This window comes from Chlorocebus sabaeus, chromosome 21, assembly GCF_047675955.1.
Source record: "Chlorocebus sabaeus isolate Y175 chromosome 21, mChlSab1.0.hap1, whole genome shotgun sequence".
Lineage (NCBI taxonomy): Eukaryota > Metazoa > Chordata > Mammalia > Primates > Cercopithecidae > Chlorocebus > Chlorocebus sabaeus.
This window is the reverse complement of record NC_132924.1, coordinates 38,066,858-38,083,433: the sequence shown is the minus strand read 5'-3', so window position 1 is coordinate 38,083,433 and position 16,576 is coordinate 38,066,858. Positions and strand designations below refer to the sequence as shown.

The window sequence follows — 16,576 nt, the reverse complement described above, 5'->3', positions numbered from 1 at the left end:
TTGTTTCACCATTGTGTATATTCTTTGTTACTGTGTCAAGGTAAAAATTAGTGTAGCTACTCCAAAGGGTGTTTTGTAATTTTATTTATTGCTCACTGGGACTCTTTCCCAGTTATTCAGGCTGCTTTCCAGTGTTTCAGTGGTTAGGCTTCTCATTTTCTTGTTTTTTCTTTTTTTTTACTTTTTATAATTTTATTCATATTGGCATTAAAAATACATTAAGAAGTTTTATATTGTTAAATAGTCCTGATTTAGATAGTTTTGTCAGAGTTGGTTTTAGAAGTAGTTGTTAACAGGCGATTTCTAAAAGTAAAGTGTTGAAGGTCTATATGCTGTTTATAGTTCTTATATTTAGCATATTAGTATCCCTGATTTCCATTAATGCCCTTACTCCACACAGCTTTGGGAATAATGGTGTAATAGGGGTAAAGTTTCCCATATGAATGACTTTGCTTTTTTTAGAGAGACAGTGTCTTGCTCTGTCGCCCAGGCTGGAGTGCATTGATGTGATCCTAGCTCACTGCAGCCTTGAACTCCTCAATCTCCCTGCCTCAGCCTCCCTTGTAGCTAGGACTACAGGTGAATACCACTGTGCTCAGTTAATTAAAAAAATATTTTTTAGGGACTGAGTCTCACTATGTTGCCTGGCCTCCATATGAACATCTTTGATATCTGTCTGTCTTCTGTCTAGGAAAACATTCGTGTTTAAGAACTGTTTTGAAATCATTACAGAAATCCGTTAAAGGCATAATTTTGAAGTTTATCTATTGTTATTGGAGACTTTAGCTCTTTTGGATATTCCTTTGTGTATAATTCTATGTGTGTGATTTCCTTTAGGATCAAGGTGATGCAGACAAGGAGATAATTTTAAATACGTACAGTCAAGTACTGCAAAAGATTCGTTCAGAGGAAAGGCTCATTGCCACAGTACAAGCTAAGTACAAGGACAGTATTGAGGTTTGATTATGCTTTCTCTTATTGATCTTATAAATTGATGCTTTGAACTTTTTAACACTTAAATTTTTCTCTTGTTAATACTCAGTGTCAGTAAATTATCTATTATTACTAGAATTCACTATCAACTGGAAATGGTGATTTTTGATGATATAAATATATAAAATTTTTAAATTATTTTAAATCTTTTATTTTCTTATGTCTATGAGAACCACAACTATTAACATCATTTTCTTTTTGTCTATACACATCTACTGTAGATAATTTGCTATATACAGAAAGATAAGAAATAAAACATTGCTTATAATTCCCTTAGCCTAAGAGATAATTTTAGAGTAGTTACTGGATGTGCATCTATATGTTTGTGAGCATATATATATATGCATCGCATTGTTTTGTAAGTTATTTCAAGCATACTTTCTTCATGAAATGGTATATTATGAACATTTTTCTATATGATTAATGATTTTTCTATACTGTCATCTTGAGTGACAAAATCCTCATCCCTATGTAGATGTACAGCAACATTAACCATTAACCTTTCATGTATGTTGGACATTAAGGTTACTTCCAATTTTTTCTACCATAAATAACACTGTACATATGTTTGTGCATAATTTTGTTTTGTTTTTATTTCTCAGATTTCTAAATTCTATAATTACTGAGTTAAAAGGAATGGACATTATTAAAACTTGATACATATTTTCAAACCACTTTTGGGAAAGATGATTTCAGTTTACATCCTCACTAGAAATTCCTTTTTCATCCATACTAACAATGTGTGTTTTATTGTATGTCTCAGTTTGAAATACTACTTTTGTCTTTGCTACTTTGAGTGCTGGAACTGATATTCTTCTAAATAGAAACATGGATAAAAGGAAATCTATTGAATTACCTTGTTGAAAAATAAAGATTTTCTTAGTATCTCAACCTGAACTCAGTAAATACTAGTTGAATCTTAACAGATAAATAATAAATGATCACTGTTCAATATTTTTCTTATGTGTTTGAAAATACATAACTTTTGTTTACTTAGTTTAAAAAGCAGCTTATTGAATATTTAAATAAGAGTCCCAGTGTAGATCACTTGCTGTCCATTAAGAAGACATTGAAAAGCTTAAAAGCTCGACTGAGATGGAAATTGGTTGAAAAGAATAATTTGGAAGAGGTAAGGAAACAGTTGATTCTTACTGATCTTCATGTGCATCTCATTTTACTTGGTCTCTGCTTCATAAAAATAATGCATAAATACACTCTTTAAGAGAGCCATTACATTCACAGTTTTATATACTTTATCTTGTTTTCTTGTATATAAATAAAATTGAGATTATAGTAATAGTGTAAAAATTGTCCTATATCATTAAATATTCTTTAAAAACATTTTCCTAGGTTGCCTTGGTTTTTAGTAACATGAACGTTTTAGAGTAATTTTAAAAGCTCTTTTGGTTTGGACTGTTAGAATGTTTATTGTAATACCAACTTGCTACATGCAGGTGACAGGGTGCTCCCTCAAAGGTAGCGTTTTGTCATAAAGTATTTTTAAGATCATGGGATCTTTTGTTAACTCCCTTTTTACGGATAGATGTAATATTTCTTGCAAGTATTTTAAGTTGTTTTTATATGATAATAGAACTGGAAGGATTAGGATGCCCTAATCTGGACTAACTTCTTCCTTTAGGCTTGAAACTTTGTGAATAAGATGGTAATACTTTGTGTTCCCTTGAGGATTTGATTTATGTACAACAAGGATCTGTGTTATGCCTTTAATCCAATTTGAATTGTCTGTCTTCTACTTCTGAGCACTGAATTGGGAGTGGAGTGGGGACTATTCTAGAACTAATATCATAATCGAGGAGCTTTCTAGTTTTATTCTATTCTGGGCTTTGGGGAAGTTTTTTTTTTTGGTCTGAGTTTTCAACTTTTGGAGAAATCTGACTTTTATTATACTTTAAATTCTGGGATACATGTGCAGAATGTGCAGGTTTGTTAGATAGGTATACATGTGCCATGGTGGTTTGCTGCACCCACCAACCCATCACCTACACTGGGTATTTCTGCTAATGCTATCCCTCCCCTAGACCCCCACCCCTTGACAGGCCTGGTGTGTGATGTTCCCCTCCCTGTGTCCATGTGTTCTCATTGTTCACCTCAAGTTATGAGTGAGAACATGTGGTGGTTGGTTTTTTGTTCCTTTGTTAGTTTGCTGAGACTGATGGTTTCCAGCTTCATACTTATGCCTGCAAAGGACGTGAACTCATCCTTTTTTATAGCTGCATAATATTCCATGGTGTATATGTGCCACATTTTCTTTATCCAGTCTATCATTGATGGGCATTTGGGTTGGTTCCAAGTCTTTGCTATTGTGAACAGTGCTGCAGTAAACATATGTGTGCATGTGTCTTTATAGTAGAATGATTTATAATCCTTTGGGTATATACCCAGTAATGGTATTGTTGGGTCGAATGGTATTTCTGGTTCTAGATCCTTGAGGAACTGCCACACTGTCTTCCACAGTAGTTGAACTAATTTACACTCCCACCAACAGTGTAAAAGTGTTCCTGTTTCTCCACATTGTCTCCAGCATCTGTGTTTCCTGACTTTTGTGTATGTGTGTGTGTGTGTTTGTATGTTGCCTGCGTTGTTCTTTTTTTTTTTCTCTTCATTGTTATACTTGTAAGTTCTAGGGTACATGCGCACAACATACAGGTTTGTAACATAGGTATACATGTGCCATGTTGGTGTGCTGTACCCATTTACTCATCATTTACATTAGGTATTCCTCCTAATGCTATCCCTCTCCCTGCCCCCCACCCCACAGCAGGCCTCAGGGTGTGGTGTTCCCCGCCCTGTGTCCAAGTGTTCTCATTGTTCAATTCCCACCTATGAGTGAGAACATGCAGTGTTTGGTTTTCTGTCCTTGTGATAGTTTGCTCAGAATGATGGTTTCCAGCTTCATCCATGTCCCTGCAAAGGACATGAACTCATCCTTTTTTATGGCTGCTTAGTATTCCATGGTGTATATGTGCCACATTTTCTTAATTCTGTCTATTATTGAAGGACATTTGGGTTGGTTACAAGTCTTTGCTATTGTGAATAGTGCTGTAATAAACATATGTGTGCATGTGTCTTTATTGTAGCATGATTTATAATCCTTTGGATATCTACCCAGTAATGGGATGGCTGGATCAAATGGTATTTCTAGTTCTGGGTCCTTGAGGGATTGCCACACTGTCTTCCACAATGGTTGAACTAGTTTACACTCCCACCAACAGTGTAAAAGCGTTCCCATTTCTCTACATCCTCTCTAGCATCTGTTGTTTCCTGACTTTTTAATGATCGCCATTCTAACTGGTATGAGATCGTATTTCATTGTGGTTTTTGATTTGCATATCTCTGATGACCAGTGGTGAACATTTTTTCATGTGTCTATTGGCTGCATAAATGTCTTCTTTTGAGGAATGTCGGTTCGTATCCTTTGCCCACTTTTTGGTGGGGTTGTTTTTTTCTTCTAAATTTGTTTGAGTTCTTGGTGGATTCTGGATATTAGCCTCCAGCTTTGTTCTTTTGGCTTAGGATTGTCTTGGCAATGCTGTCTCTTTTTTGGTTCCATATGAACTTTAAAGTATTTTTTTCCCATTCTGTGAAGAAAGTCATTGGTAGCTTGATGGGGATGGCATTGAATCTATAAATTACCTTGGGCATTATGGCCATTTTCACGATATTGATTCTTCCTCTCCATGAGCATGGAATGTTCTTCCATTTGTTTGTGTCCTCTTTTATTTTGTTGAGCAGTGGTTTACAGTTCTCCTTGAAGAGGTCCTTCGCATCCCTTGTAAGTTGGATTCCTAGGTATTTTATTCTCTTTGTAGCAATTGTGAATGAAAGTTCTCTCATGATTTGCTCTCTGTTTGTCTCTTACTGGTGTATAGGAATGTTTGTGATTTTTCCACATTGATTTTGTATCCTGAGACTTTGCTGAAGTTGCTTATCAGCTTAAGGAGATTTTGGGCTGAGACAATGGGGTTTTCTAAATATACAATCATGTCATCTGCAAACAGGGACAATTTGACTTCCTCTTTTTCTGATTGAATACCCTTGATTTCTTTCTCTTGCCTGATTGCCCTAGCCAGAACTTCCAACACTATGTTGAATAGGAGTGGTGAGAGAGGGCATCCCTGTCTTGTGCCAGTTTTCAAAAGGAGTGCTTCCAGTTTTTGCCCATTCAGTATGATATTGGCTGTGGGTTTGTCATACATAGCTCTTATTATTTTGAGATATATTCCATCAATACCTAGTTTCTTGAGAGTTTTTAGCATGATGAAGTGCTGTCGAATTTTGTCGAAGGCTTTTTCTGCATCTGTTGATACAATCATGTGGTTTTTGTCCTTTATTCTGTTTATGTGATGGATTATGTTTATTGTTTTGCGTATGTTGAACTAGCCTTGCATCTCAGGGATGAGACTGACTTGATCGTGGTGGACACGCTGTTTGACATGCTGCTGGATGCGGTTTGCCAGTATTTTATTGAGGATTTTTGTATCAATTTCATCAGGGATATTGGTCTAAAATCCTCTTTTTTTGTTGTGTCTCTGCCAGGCTTTGTTATCAGGATGATGCTGGCTTCATAAAATGAGTTAGGGAGGATTCCCTCTTTTTCTATTAATTGGAATAGTGTCAGAAGGAATGGTACCAGCTCCTCCCTGTACTCTGGTAGAATTTGGCTGTGAATCTGTCTGGTCCTGGACTTTTTTTGACTAATAGGCTATTAATTATTGTCTCAATTTCAGAGTCTGTTATTGGTCTATTTAGAGATTCAGCTTTTTCCTGGTTTAGTCTTAGGAGGGTGTATTTGTCCAGGAATTTTTCCATTTCTTCTAGATTTTCTAGTTTATTTGCATAGAGTTGTTTATAGTATTATCTGATGGTAGTTTGTGTTCCTGCGGCATCAGTAGTGATATCCCCTTTATCTTTTTTTTGTGTCTATTCTTCTCTCTTTTCTTCTTTATTAGTCTTGCTAGCGGTCTATCAATTTTGTTGATCTTTTCAAAAAACCGACTACTGGATTCATTGATTTTTTGAAGGGTTTTTTTTTGTGTGTGTGTCTCTGTGTCCTTCAGTTCTGCTCTGATCTTAGTTATTTCTTACCTTCTGTTAGCTTTTGAATTTGTTTGCTCTTGCTTCTCTAGTTCTTTTAATTGTGATGTTAGGGTCTTGATTTTAGATCTTTCCTGCTTTCTCTTGTGGGCATTTAGTGCTATAAATTTCCCTCTACACACTGCTTTAAATGTGTCCCAGAGATTCTGGTACATTATGTCTTTGTTCTCATTGGTTTCTGAGAACATCTTTATTTCTGCCTTTATTTCGTTATGTACCCAGTAGTCATTCAGGAGCAGGTTGTTCAGTTTACATGTGGTTGTGCCGTTTTGAGTGAGTTTCTTAATCCTCAGTTCTAATTTGATTGCACTGTGTTCTGAGAGACAGTTTGTTGTGATTTCTGTTCTTTTACATTTGCTGAGGAGTGTTTTACTTTGAACTATGTGGTCAATTTTGGAATAAGTGTGATGTGGTGCTGAGAAGAATGTATATTCTGTTGATTTGGGGTGGAGAGTTCTGTAGATGTCTATTAGGTCTGCTTGGTGCAGAGCTGAGTTCTATTCCTGGATATCCTTATTAACGTTCTGTCTCATTGATCTGTCTAATATTTACAGTGGGGTGTTATAGTCTCCCATTATTACTGAGTGGGAATCTAAGTCTCTTTGTAGGTCTCTAAGGATTTGCTTAATGAATCTAGGTGCTCCTGTATTGTGTGCATAGATACTTAGGATAGTTAGCTCTTCTTGTTGAATTGATCCCTTTACCATTATGTAATGCCCTTCTTTATTATTATTATTATTATTATTATTATTTTGATATTTGTTGGTTTAAAGTCTGTTTTATCAGATACTAGGATTGCAACCTCTGCTTGTTTTTACTTTCCATTTGCTTGGTAAATCTTCCTCCATCCCTTTATTTTGAGCCTTTGTGCATCTCTGCATGTGATACAGGTCTCCTGAATATAGCACACTGATGGGTCTTGAATTTTTATCCAATTTGCCAGTCTGTGTCTTTTAATTGGGAATTTAGCCCATGTACATTTAAGGTTAATATTGTTATGTGTGAACTTGATCCTGTCATTATGATTTTAGCTGGTTATTTTGCCTGTTAGTTGATTCAGTTTCTTCGTAGCATCGATGGTCTTTACAATTTGGCATGATCGCATGGTTTTGCAGTGGCTGGCACTGATTGTTCCTTTCCATGTTTAGAGCTTCCTTCAGGAGCTCCTGTAAGGCAGGTCTGATTGTGACAAAATCTCTCAGCATTTGCTTGTCTGTAAAGGATTGTATTTCTCCTTTGCTTGTGAAGCTTACTTTGGCTGGATATGAAATTCTGGGTTGAAAATTATTTTCTTTAAGAATGTTGAATATTGGCCCCAACTGTCTTCTGACTTGTGGAGTTTCTGCCAAGAGAGCCACTGTTAGTCTGATGGGCTCTCCTTTGTGGGTAATCCGACATTTTTTCCTTCATTTCAACCTTGGGGAGTCTGACAATTATGTGTCTTGTGGTTGCTCTTCTCAAGGAGTATCTTTGTTTGTGGTGTTCTCTTTATTTTCTGAATTTGAATGTTGGCCTGCCTTGCTAGGTTGGGGAAGTTCTACTGGATAATATCCTGAAGAGTGTTTTCCAACTTGGTTCCATTCTCCCCATTACTTTCTGTTACAGCAATCAAACTGTAGAATTGGTCTTTTTGCGTAATCCCGTATTTCTTGGAGGCTTTGTTTGTTTTTACTCTTTTTTCTCTAAACTTCTCTTCTCACTTTATTTTATTAATTTGATCTTCAATCACTGATATCCTTTCTTCCACTTGATCTAATCAGCTATTGAAGCTTCTGCATGCATCACTTATTGATATTTGTTGGTTCTCGTGCCATGCTTTTCAGCTCCATCAGGTCATTTAAGGTCTTCTCTTCACTGTTCATTCTACTTAGCCATTTGTCTAATCATTTTTTGCTTCGTTGTGATGGGTTCGAACATCCTCCTTTAGCTCGGAGAAATTTGTTATTACCAATCTTCTGAAGCCTACTTCTGTCAGCTTGTCAAAGTCATTTTCTGTTCAGCTTTGTTCTGTTGCTGGTGAGGAGCTGCGATCCTTTGGAGGAGAAGAGCTCTGGTTTTTAGAATTTTCAGCTTTTGGCTGGGCGTGGTGGCTCACGCCTGTAATCTCAGCACTTTGGGAGGCCGAGATGGGCAGATCACGAGGTCAGGATATCGAGACCGTCCTAGCTAACATGGTGAAACCCCATCTCTACTAAAAATACAAAAAAATTAGGCCGGCCGGTGGTGACAGGTACCTGCAGTCCCAGCTACTCAGGAGGCTGAGGTAGGAGAATGGTGTGAACCGAGGAGGCGGAGCTAGCAGTGATTAGAGATCGTGCCATGGCAGACTGGGTGACAGAGTGAGACTCCATCTCCAAAAAAAAAAAAAAAAAAAAAAAAAAGAATTTTCCACTTTTCTGCTCTTGTTTCTCCCCATCTTTGTGGTTTTATCTACCTTTGGTCTTTGATGTTGGTGACCTACATATGGGGTTTTGGCATGGATGTTCTTTTTGTTGCTGTTAATGCTGTTCCTTTCTGTTTGTTAGTTTTCCTTCCAACAGATTCCTCAGCTGCAGGTCTGTTGGAGTTTGCTGGAGGTCCACTCCAGACCCTGTTTGCCTGGGTATCGCCAGCAGAGGCTGTAGAACACCAAATATTGCAGAACAGCAAATACTGCTGCCTGATCCTTCCTCTGGAAGCTTTCTCCCAGAGGGGCACCCGCCTGTATGAGGTGTCAGTCAGCCCCTACTGGGATGTGTCTCTCAGTTAGGCCACATGGGGTCAGGGACCCACTTGAGGAGGCAGTCTGTCCATTCTCCGAGCTCAAACACCATGCTGGGAGAACCACTGATCTCTTCAGAGCTGTGAGACAGGGACATTTAGTCTGCAGAAGTTTCTGCTGCCTTTTATTCACCTATGCCCTGTCCCCAGATGTGCAGTCTACAGAGGTAGAGGCCTTGCTGAGCTGCAGTAGGCTCCCCCGGTTCGAGGTACCTGGTTCATCTCATTGGTACTGGTTGGATAGTGAGTGCAGCCCATGGAGGGCAAGCCAAAGCAGGGTGGGCATCACCTCACCCAGGAAGCACAAGGAGTCAGGGGATTTCCCTTTGCTAGCCAAGGGAAGGCGTGACAGACAGTATCTGAAAAAACGGGACACTCCTGCCCCAGTACTGTGCTTTTCTAACAGTCTTAGCAAACGGCACACCAGTTCCATATGAAATTTAAAGTAGTTTTTTAAAAAAATTCTGTGCAGAAAGTCAGTGGTGGCTTGATGGGGATAGTACTGAATCTCTAAATTACTTTGAGCAGTATGGCACTTTTCATGATATTGATTCTTCCTATCCATGAGCATGGAATTTTTTTCCATTTGTTTGTATTCTCTCTTGTATCCTTCTTGTTTGTATCCTCCTTCAACAGTAGTTTGTAGTTCTCCTTGAAGAGGTCCTTTACATCCCTTGTTAGCTGTATTCCTAGGTATTTTATTTTCTTTGTAGCAATTGTGAATGGTAGTTCACCCATGATTTGGCTCTCTATTATTGGTGTATAGGAATGCTTGTGATTTTTGCACACTGATTTTGTAACCTGAGACTTTACTGAAGTTGCTTATCAGTTCAAGACGTTTTTGGGCTGAGACGATGGGGTTTTCTTAATATACAATCCTGTCATCTGCAAACAGAGGCAGTTTGACTTCCTGTCTTCCCATGTGAATACCTTTTATTTGTTTGTCTTGCCTGATTGCCCTGTCTAGAACTTCCAATACTAGGTTAAATAGGAGTGGTGAGAGTGGGCATCCTTGTCTTGGTGACAGTTTTCAAAGGGATACTTCCAGCTTTTCCCATTTAGTATGATATTGGCTGTGGGTTTGTCATAAATGGCTCTTAATATTTTGAGATGCATTCCATCAATACCTAGTTAATTGAGAATTTTTAGCCTGAAGCGGTGTTGAATTTTATTGAAGTCTTTTTCTGCATGTATTGAGATAATCATGGTTTTTGTCATTGTTTATGTTTATGTGAGGAGTTATGTTTACTGATTTGCATATGTTGAACCAGTCTTGCATCCCAGGGATGAAGCCAACTTGATTGTGGTGCATAAGCTTTTTGATGTGATGCTGAATTCAGTTTGCCAGTATTTTATTGAGGATTTTTGCATCAATGTTCATCAGGGATATTGGCCTAAAATTTCCTTTTTTTGTTGTGTCTTTGCCAGGTTTTGGTACCAGGATGATGCTGGCCTCATAAAATGAGTTAGGGAGGAGTCTCTCTTTTTCTGTTGTTTGGAATAGTTTCAGAAGGAATGGTACTAGCTCCTCTTTGTACCTCTGGTAGAATTTGGCTGTGTATCCGTCTGGTCCTGGGGTTTTTTTGGTTGGTAGGCTATTAATTACTGCCTCAATTTCAGAACTTGTTATTGGTCTATTTGGGGATTCGAATTCTTCCTGGTTTAGTCTTGGGAGGGTGTATGTGTCCAGGAATTTTTCCATTTCTTCTAGATTTTCTAGTTTATTTGCATAGAGGTGTTTATTGTATTCTCTGATGGTAGCTTGGATTTCTGTGGGATCAGTGGTGATATCCCCTTTATCATTTTTTATTGTGTCTATTTGATTCTTCCTTCTTTTCTTCTTTATTAGTCTGGCTAGTGGTCTATCAGTTTTGTTGATCTTTTCAAAAAACCAGCTCCTGGATTCATTGATTTTTTTGAAGGGTTTTTCATGTCTCTTATCTCCTGCAGTTCTGCCCTAATCTTAGTTATTTCTTGTCTTCTGCTAGCTTTTGAATTTGTTTGCTGTAGCTTCTGTAGCTCTTGTAATTGTGATGTTAGGGTGTTGATTTTAGATCTTTCCTGCTTTCTCCTGTGGGCATTTAGTGCTATAAATTTCCCTCTAAAGACTGCTTTAACTGTGTCCCAGAGATTCTGGTACATTGTATCTTTGTTCTTACTGGTTTCAAAGAATTTTTTTATTTCTGCCTTCATTTTGTTAGGTACCCAGTAGTTATTCAGGAGCAGGTTGTTCAGTTTCCATGTAATTGTGTGGTTTTGAGTGAGTTTCTCAATCTTGACTTCTACTTTAATTGCACTGTGGTCTGAGAGACTGTTGGTTATGATTTCTGTTCTTTTGCATTTGCCGAGGAGTGTTTTACTTCCAATTATGTGGTCAATTTTAGAATAAGTGCGATGTGGTACTGAAAAGAATGTATATTCTGTTGATTTGGGGTGGAGAGTTCTGTAGGTGTCTACTAGGTCCACTTGGTCCAGAGCTGAGTTCAAGTCCTGAATATCCTTGTTAATTTTCCATCTCATTGGTATGTCCAATATTGACAGTGGGGTGTTAAAGTCTCCCATTATTATTGTGTGGGAGTCTTAGTCTCTTTGTAGGTCTATAAGAACTTGCTTTATGAATCTTGGTGCTCCTGTATTGGATGCATATATATTTAGGATAGTTAACTCTTCTTGTTGCACTGATCCCTTTACCATTATGTAATGCCTTTATTTATTTATTTATGATATTTATTGGTTTAAAGTCTGTTTTATCAGATACTAGGATTGCAATGCCTGCTTTTTTTTGCTTTCCATTCGGTTGGTAAATATTCCTCCATCCCTGTATTTTGAGCCTATGTGTGTCTTTGCATGTGAGATGGGTCTCCTTAATATAGCACACCGATGGGTCTTGACTCTTTATCCAATTTGCCACTCCCTGTGTTTTAATTGGGGCATTTCACCTGTGTACGTTTCAGGTCAGTATTGTTATTTGTGAATTTGATCCTGTCATCATGATACTAACTGGTTATTTTGCCCATTAGTTGATGCAGTTTCTTCATGGTGTTGATGGTCTTTACAATTTGGTATGTTTTTGCATTGGCTGGAACCAGTTGTTCCTTTCCATATTTAGTGCTTCCTTCAGGAGCTCTTGTAAGGCAGGTCTGATTGTGACAAAATCTCTCAGCATTTGCTTGTCTGTAAAGGATTGTATTTCTCCTTTGCTTGTGAAGCTTACTTTGGCTGGATATGAAATTCTGGGTTGAAAATTATTTTCTTTAAGAATGTTGAATATTGGCTCCCACACGCTTCTGGCTTTTTAGGGTTTCTGCGGAGAAACTGCTGTTAGTCTGATGAGCTTCCCTTTGTGGATAACCCGACCTTTCTCTCTGGCTCCCCTTAATATTTTTTCCTTCATTTCAACCTTGGTGAATCTGACAATTATGTGTGTTGGGGTTGCTGTTCTTGAGGAGTAGCTTTTTGGTGTTCCCTGTATTTCCTGAATTTTAATATTGGCCTGTCCTGCTAGGTAGGGGAAGTTCTCCTGGATAATATCCTTAAGTGTATTTTCCAACTTGGTTCCATTCTCCCTGTCACTTTCAGGTACACCAATCAAACATAGGTTTGGTCTTTTCACATAGTCGCATATTTGTTCGAGGCTTTGTTCCTTTTCATTTTTTTTTTCTTTAATCTTGTCTTCATGCTTTATTTCATTAAGTTGATCTTCAGTTTCTGATGTCCTTTCTTCTGATTGATTGATTTGGCTATTGATACTTCTGTAGGCTTCATGAAGTTCTCATGCTGTGTTTTTCAGCTCCATGAGGTCATTTATGTTCTTCTCTAAACTAGTTATTATAGTTAGCAATTCATCTAACCTTTTTTCAAGGTTCTTAGCTTCCTTGCATTGGGTTAGAACATGCTCCTTTAGCTCGGAAGAGTTTGTTATTACCCACGTTCTGAAGCCTACTTCTGTCAATTCATCAAACTCATTCTCCATCCAGTTTTGTTCCCTTGCTGGTGAGGAGTTGTGATCCTTTGGAGGAGAAAAGAGGCTCTGGTTTTTGGAATTTTCACCCTTTTTGTGCTGGTTTTTCCTCATCTTCTTGGATTATCTACCTTGTTGGATTTATCGACCTTTGGTCTTTGATGTTGGTGACCTTTGGATGTGTTTTTTTTGTGTGGACATCCTTTTTGTTTATGTCGATGCAATTCTGTTTGTTAGTTTTCCTTCTAAGAGTCAGGCCCCTCTGCTGCAGGTTTGCTGGAGTTTGCTGGAAGTTCACTCCAGACCCTGTTTGCCTGGGTATCACCAGTGGAGGCTGCAGAACAGCAAAGATTACTGCCTGTTCTTTCCTCTGGAAGCTTCATGCCAGAGGAGCACCTGCCAGATGCTAGCCAGAGCTCTCCTGTATGAGGTGTCTGTCAACCCCTGCTGAGAGGTATCTTCCTCTCAGGAGGCATGGGGGTCAGGGACTCACTTGAGGAGGCAGTCTGTCCCTTAGCAGAGCTCGAGGTCTGGCAGGCAGGAACATTTACATCTGCTGAAGCTGAACCTACAGCCGCTTCTTCCCCCAGGTGCTCTGTCCCAGGAAGATGGGAGTTTTATCCATAAGCCCCTGACTGGGGCTTCCGTCTTTCTTTCAGAGATGCCCTGCCCATAGAGGAGGAATCTAGAGACGCAGTCTGGCTACAGAGACTTTGCTGGGCTGCGGTGGACTCTACTGAGTCCAAACTTCCTGGTGGCTTTGTTTACACTGTGAGGGGAAAACTGCCTACTCAAGCCTCAGTAATGGCAGATGCCCCTCCCCCAACCAGGTTGACTTCAGACTGCCGTTCTGGCAGTGAGAATTTCAAGTTAGTGGATCTTAGCTTGCTGGGCTCCACGTGGGATCTGCTGAGCAGGACCACTTAGTTCCCTAGCTTCAGCCTCCTTTTCAGGGGAGTGAACGGTTCTGTCTCGCTGGTGTTCCAGGCGCCAGTGGGGTATGAAAAAAAATTCCTGCAGCTAGCTCAGTGTCTGCCCAAATGTCTGCCCAGTTTTGTGCTTGAAACCGAAGGCCCTGGTGGTGTATGCACCTGAGGGAATCTCCTGGTCTGTGGGTTGTGAAGACTATTGGAAAAGCGTAGTATCTGGGCCAGAATGAACCGTTCCTCATGGCATAGTCTCTCACGGCTTCCCTTGGCTAGGAAAGGGAGTTCCCCAACCCCTTGTGCTTCCTGGGTGAGGTGACGCCCCACCCTGCTTTCGCTTACCCTCTGTGGGCTGCAGCCACTGTCTAACTAGTCCCAATGACATGAGCTGGGTACCTCAGTTCAAAATGCAGAAATCACCTGCCTTCTCAGTAGATCTGATTGGGAGCTGCAGACCAGAGCTGTTCCTGTTTGGCCATCTTAGCATCTGGATCCTTGAAATCTGACTTTTAAAGTGTAAACCAAAAGTATCTGAGACAGCTATCAGTCAATTTAGAAAGTTTATTTTGCCAAGGTTAAGGATGCATGCCTGGGAGGCAGGTCTGTGCTTTTCTGAGAGATGGTTGTGAGGGCTTCAGTATTTAAAGGAGAAAGGGTGGATACAGGGGAAAGAGGAAGAAATTTTAAAAAGATATGGGTAGATAAGAGACAGATGGTTTGAATTCTTTAGTCTTTGATCACCTTTCAGCAAATACACAATTTAAATTTGAGAGAAGGGTAGAGGAATAGTCGCTAGCTCAGTGAATCTGCATTTTTACATCAGAGGAAGGAATCAGTTATGCATTTATCTCAGGTGAGCAAAAGGATGATGACTTAGAGTTCTGTCCTTTGTCCTGCACCTAAGAAAATAAGCTATCAATTTACATTGTCATAGTAAAATTCAACAGAACTGTTTTAGGGTAAAGATCCTGGGGTCCATAAGGGATTTCCTACTGAGTTGTGAGGAAGGTATGCAGGGTTTTTATATTTGTAGCTATCTTATTTAGGAATAAAATGGGAAGCAGGTTTGCCTGACACAGTTCCCAGCTTGACTTTTTCCTTTGGCTTAGTGATTTAAAGTTCCCAAGATTTATTTTCCTTTCACAAAAGCTTACATACTTTTTAAAGTGGCTTATGTATTATCACTGGAGACAGTTCACACATTTACTCATCCTTTTGTTTTGAACCAAATCTCATGTAGAAGACAATTCTAGGGAATTCAGGTGTATTCTGGTCGCCATTATTAATATTTCTTTTGTTCGAATGGCAGTTGGCCATTTTTATCCTACAGAAAATCTACAGCAGAAGAGACAAGAAAAATCTGTGTAATTGATTTTATGTCTTTACTTTTTATAACTCCTCTTTCTAGGTTTCAGAAAAGTCACTGTTAGAATGAATTGAGCTAAGTTAATTCAGCAAGTATTAGGAGCGTCTTTTATGTGCTAGGTACTGAAGGATACATAGAAACCACACAGAGTAATTTACTATAGAACTTGAATTCTTAAAGGAAGACTTGTTTTCTCTGTGTTAATAAAAAACACTTTTTCTTTCTGATTCAAGTCAGATGACCCTGATGGCTCTCAAATTGAGAAAATAAAAGAAGAAATAACTCAGCTGCGCAGTAATGTTTTTCAGGAAATTTATCATGAGAGGGAGGAATATGTAAGTATTTGATTCTTTGAAGTATTACATTAGATTTTACTCTAGAAATTGAATTTAAATATCCGTTTTATGAGGTGGACTGTAATCACAGGGCTAGAGGTATTATGTAGAAAGTTTATATATATATTGATCTAGTAAGATTTTTGTAAGTTTAGAAATAAATTTCACATGACCAAATATTCTGACCATTGTACCAGTGTGGAAATAACTGAAAATTGTAATGAAGGAAAATCATCACTTGTAATATTTCCGCTCAGTGATAACAGTAGTAATCATTGTTAACTTTTGACTTTCTCTTAGTCTTTTTTTGCTTGTTTTTAGAATTGAGATTATAGCACAGACACACTTTTGCATATTGCCTTTTTTCTGTTTAACATAAAACCTAAAGACCTTTTCCTTACACAAAATTTATATCAACATCATTTTCCCATAATGTTGCAATGTAAACATTAATGAGCAGCATAATTTAGTTGAATGTAACAAAATAGGACTACCTGGTTTTGGGGGCAGGAGAAGTTACATCTTTTAAGTCTCTATTTTACCACTGATTTTTGTGAGCTTGGGGAAATAAATCATTGTATTTTTTCTTTAAAATGGAAGAATATTGTATTTTATATCTGGGAGATGTTACCAGGAAGAAGTTAGTTAAGAAACAGCACTTTGAAAGTAAAAATACTGACCGGGCATGGTGGCTGACACCTGTAGTCCCAGCACTTTGGGAGGCCAAGGTGGGTAGATCACTTGAGCCCAGGAGTTTGAGACCAGCCTGGGCACATGGTGAGACCCCATCTCTACAAAAAATACAACAGTTAGGTACATGGTGTCATGTACCTGTAGGCCCAGCTACTTTGGATGCTAAGGCAGGAGGATTGCTTGAGCCCAGGAGTTTGAGACTGCATCGAGCTATGATCATGCTGCTGCATTCCATCCTGGGCAACAGAGCAAGACCATGTCTCAAAATAAATAAATAAATAAATAAATAAATAAATAAATAAAAATATTAAAACTATGAAAACAATAGGTATTTTATGTGTCATGCTTTATTTAGCTAATTCATCCTGAGTATATGTAAATACCTTATTGACCTTGGGTTAAAATAGCTATCTTCCAGTGATTTGAC

General features: G+C 38.5%; 1 protein-coding gene across 3 annotated transcripts in view; it reads left to right on the top strand.

Moving 5' to 3' along the window:
* LOC103226369 (protein FAM221A) overlaps positions 1-16,576 on the top strand; it is a 165,019-nt gene that overhangs the window by 118,367 nt on the left and 30,076 nt on the right. For all 3 annotated transcript variants that reach the window (XM_073009052.1, XM_073009053.1, XM_073009054.1), the window contains exons 14-16: positions 838-957; positions 1,991-2,122; positions 15,355-15,456. In XM_073009052.1, the coding sequence (XP_072865153.1) occupies positions 838-957; positions 1,991-2,122; positions 15,355-15,456 (354 nt within the window). The remainder of the gene's footprint in view (positions 1-837; positions 958-1,990; positions 2,123-15,354; positions 15,457-16,576) is intronic.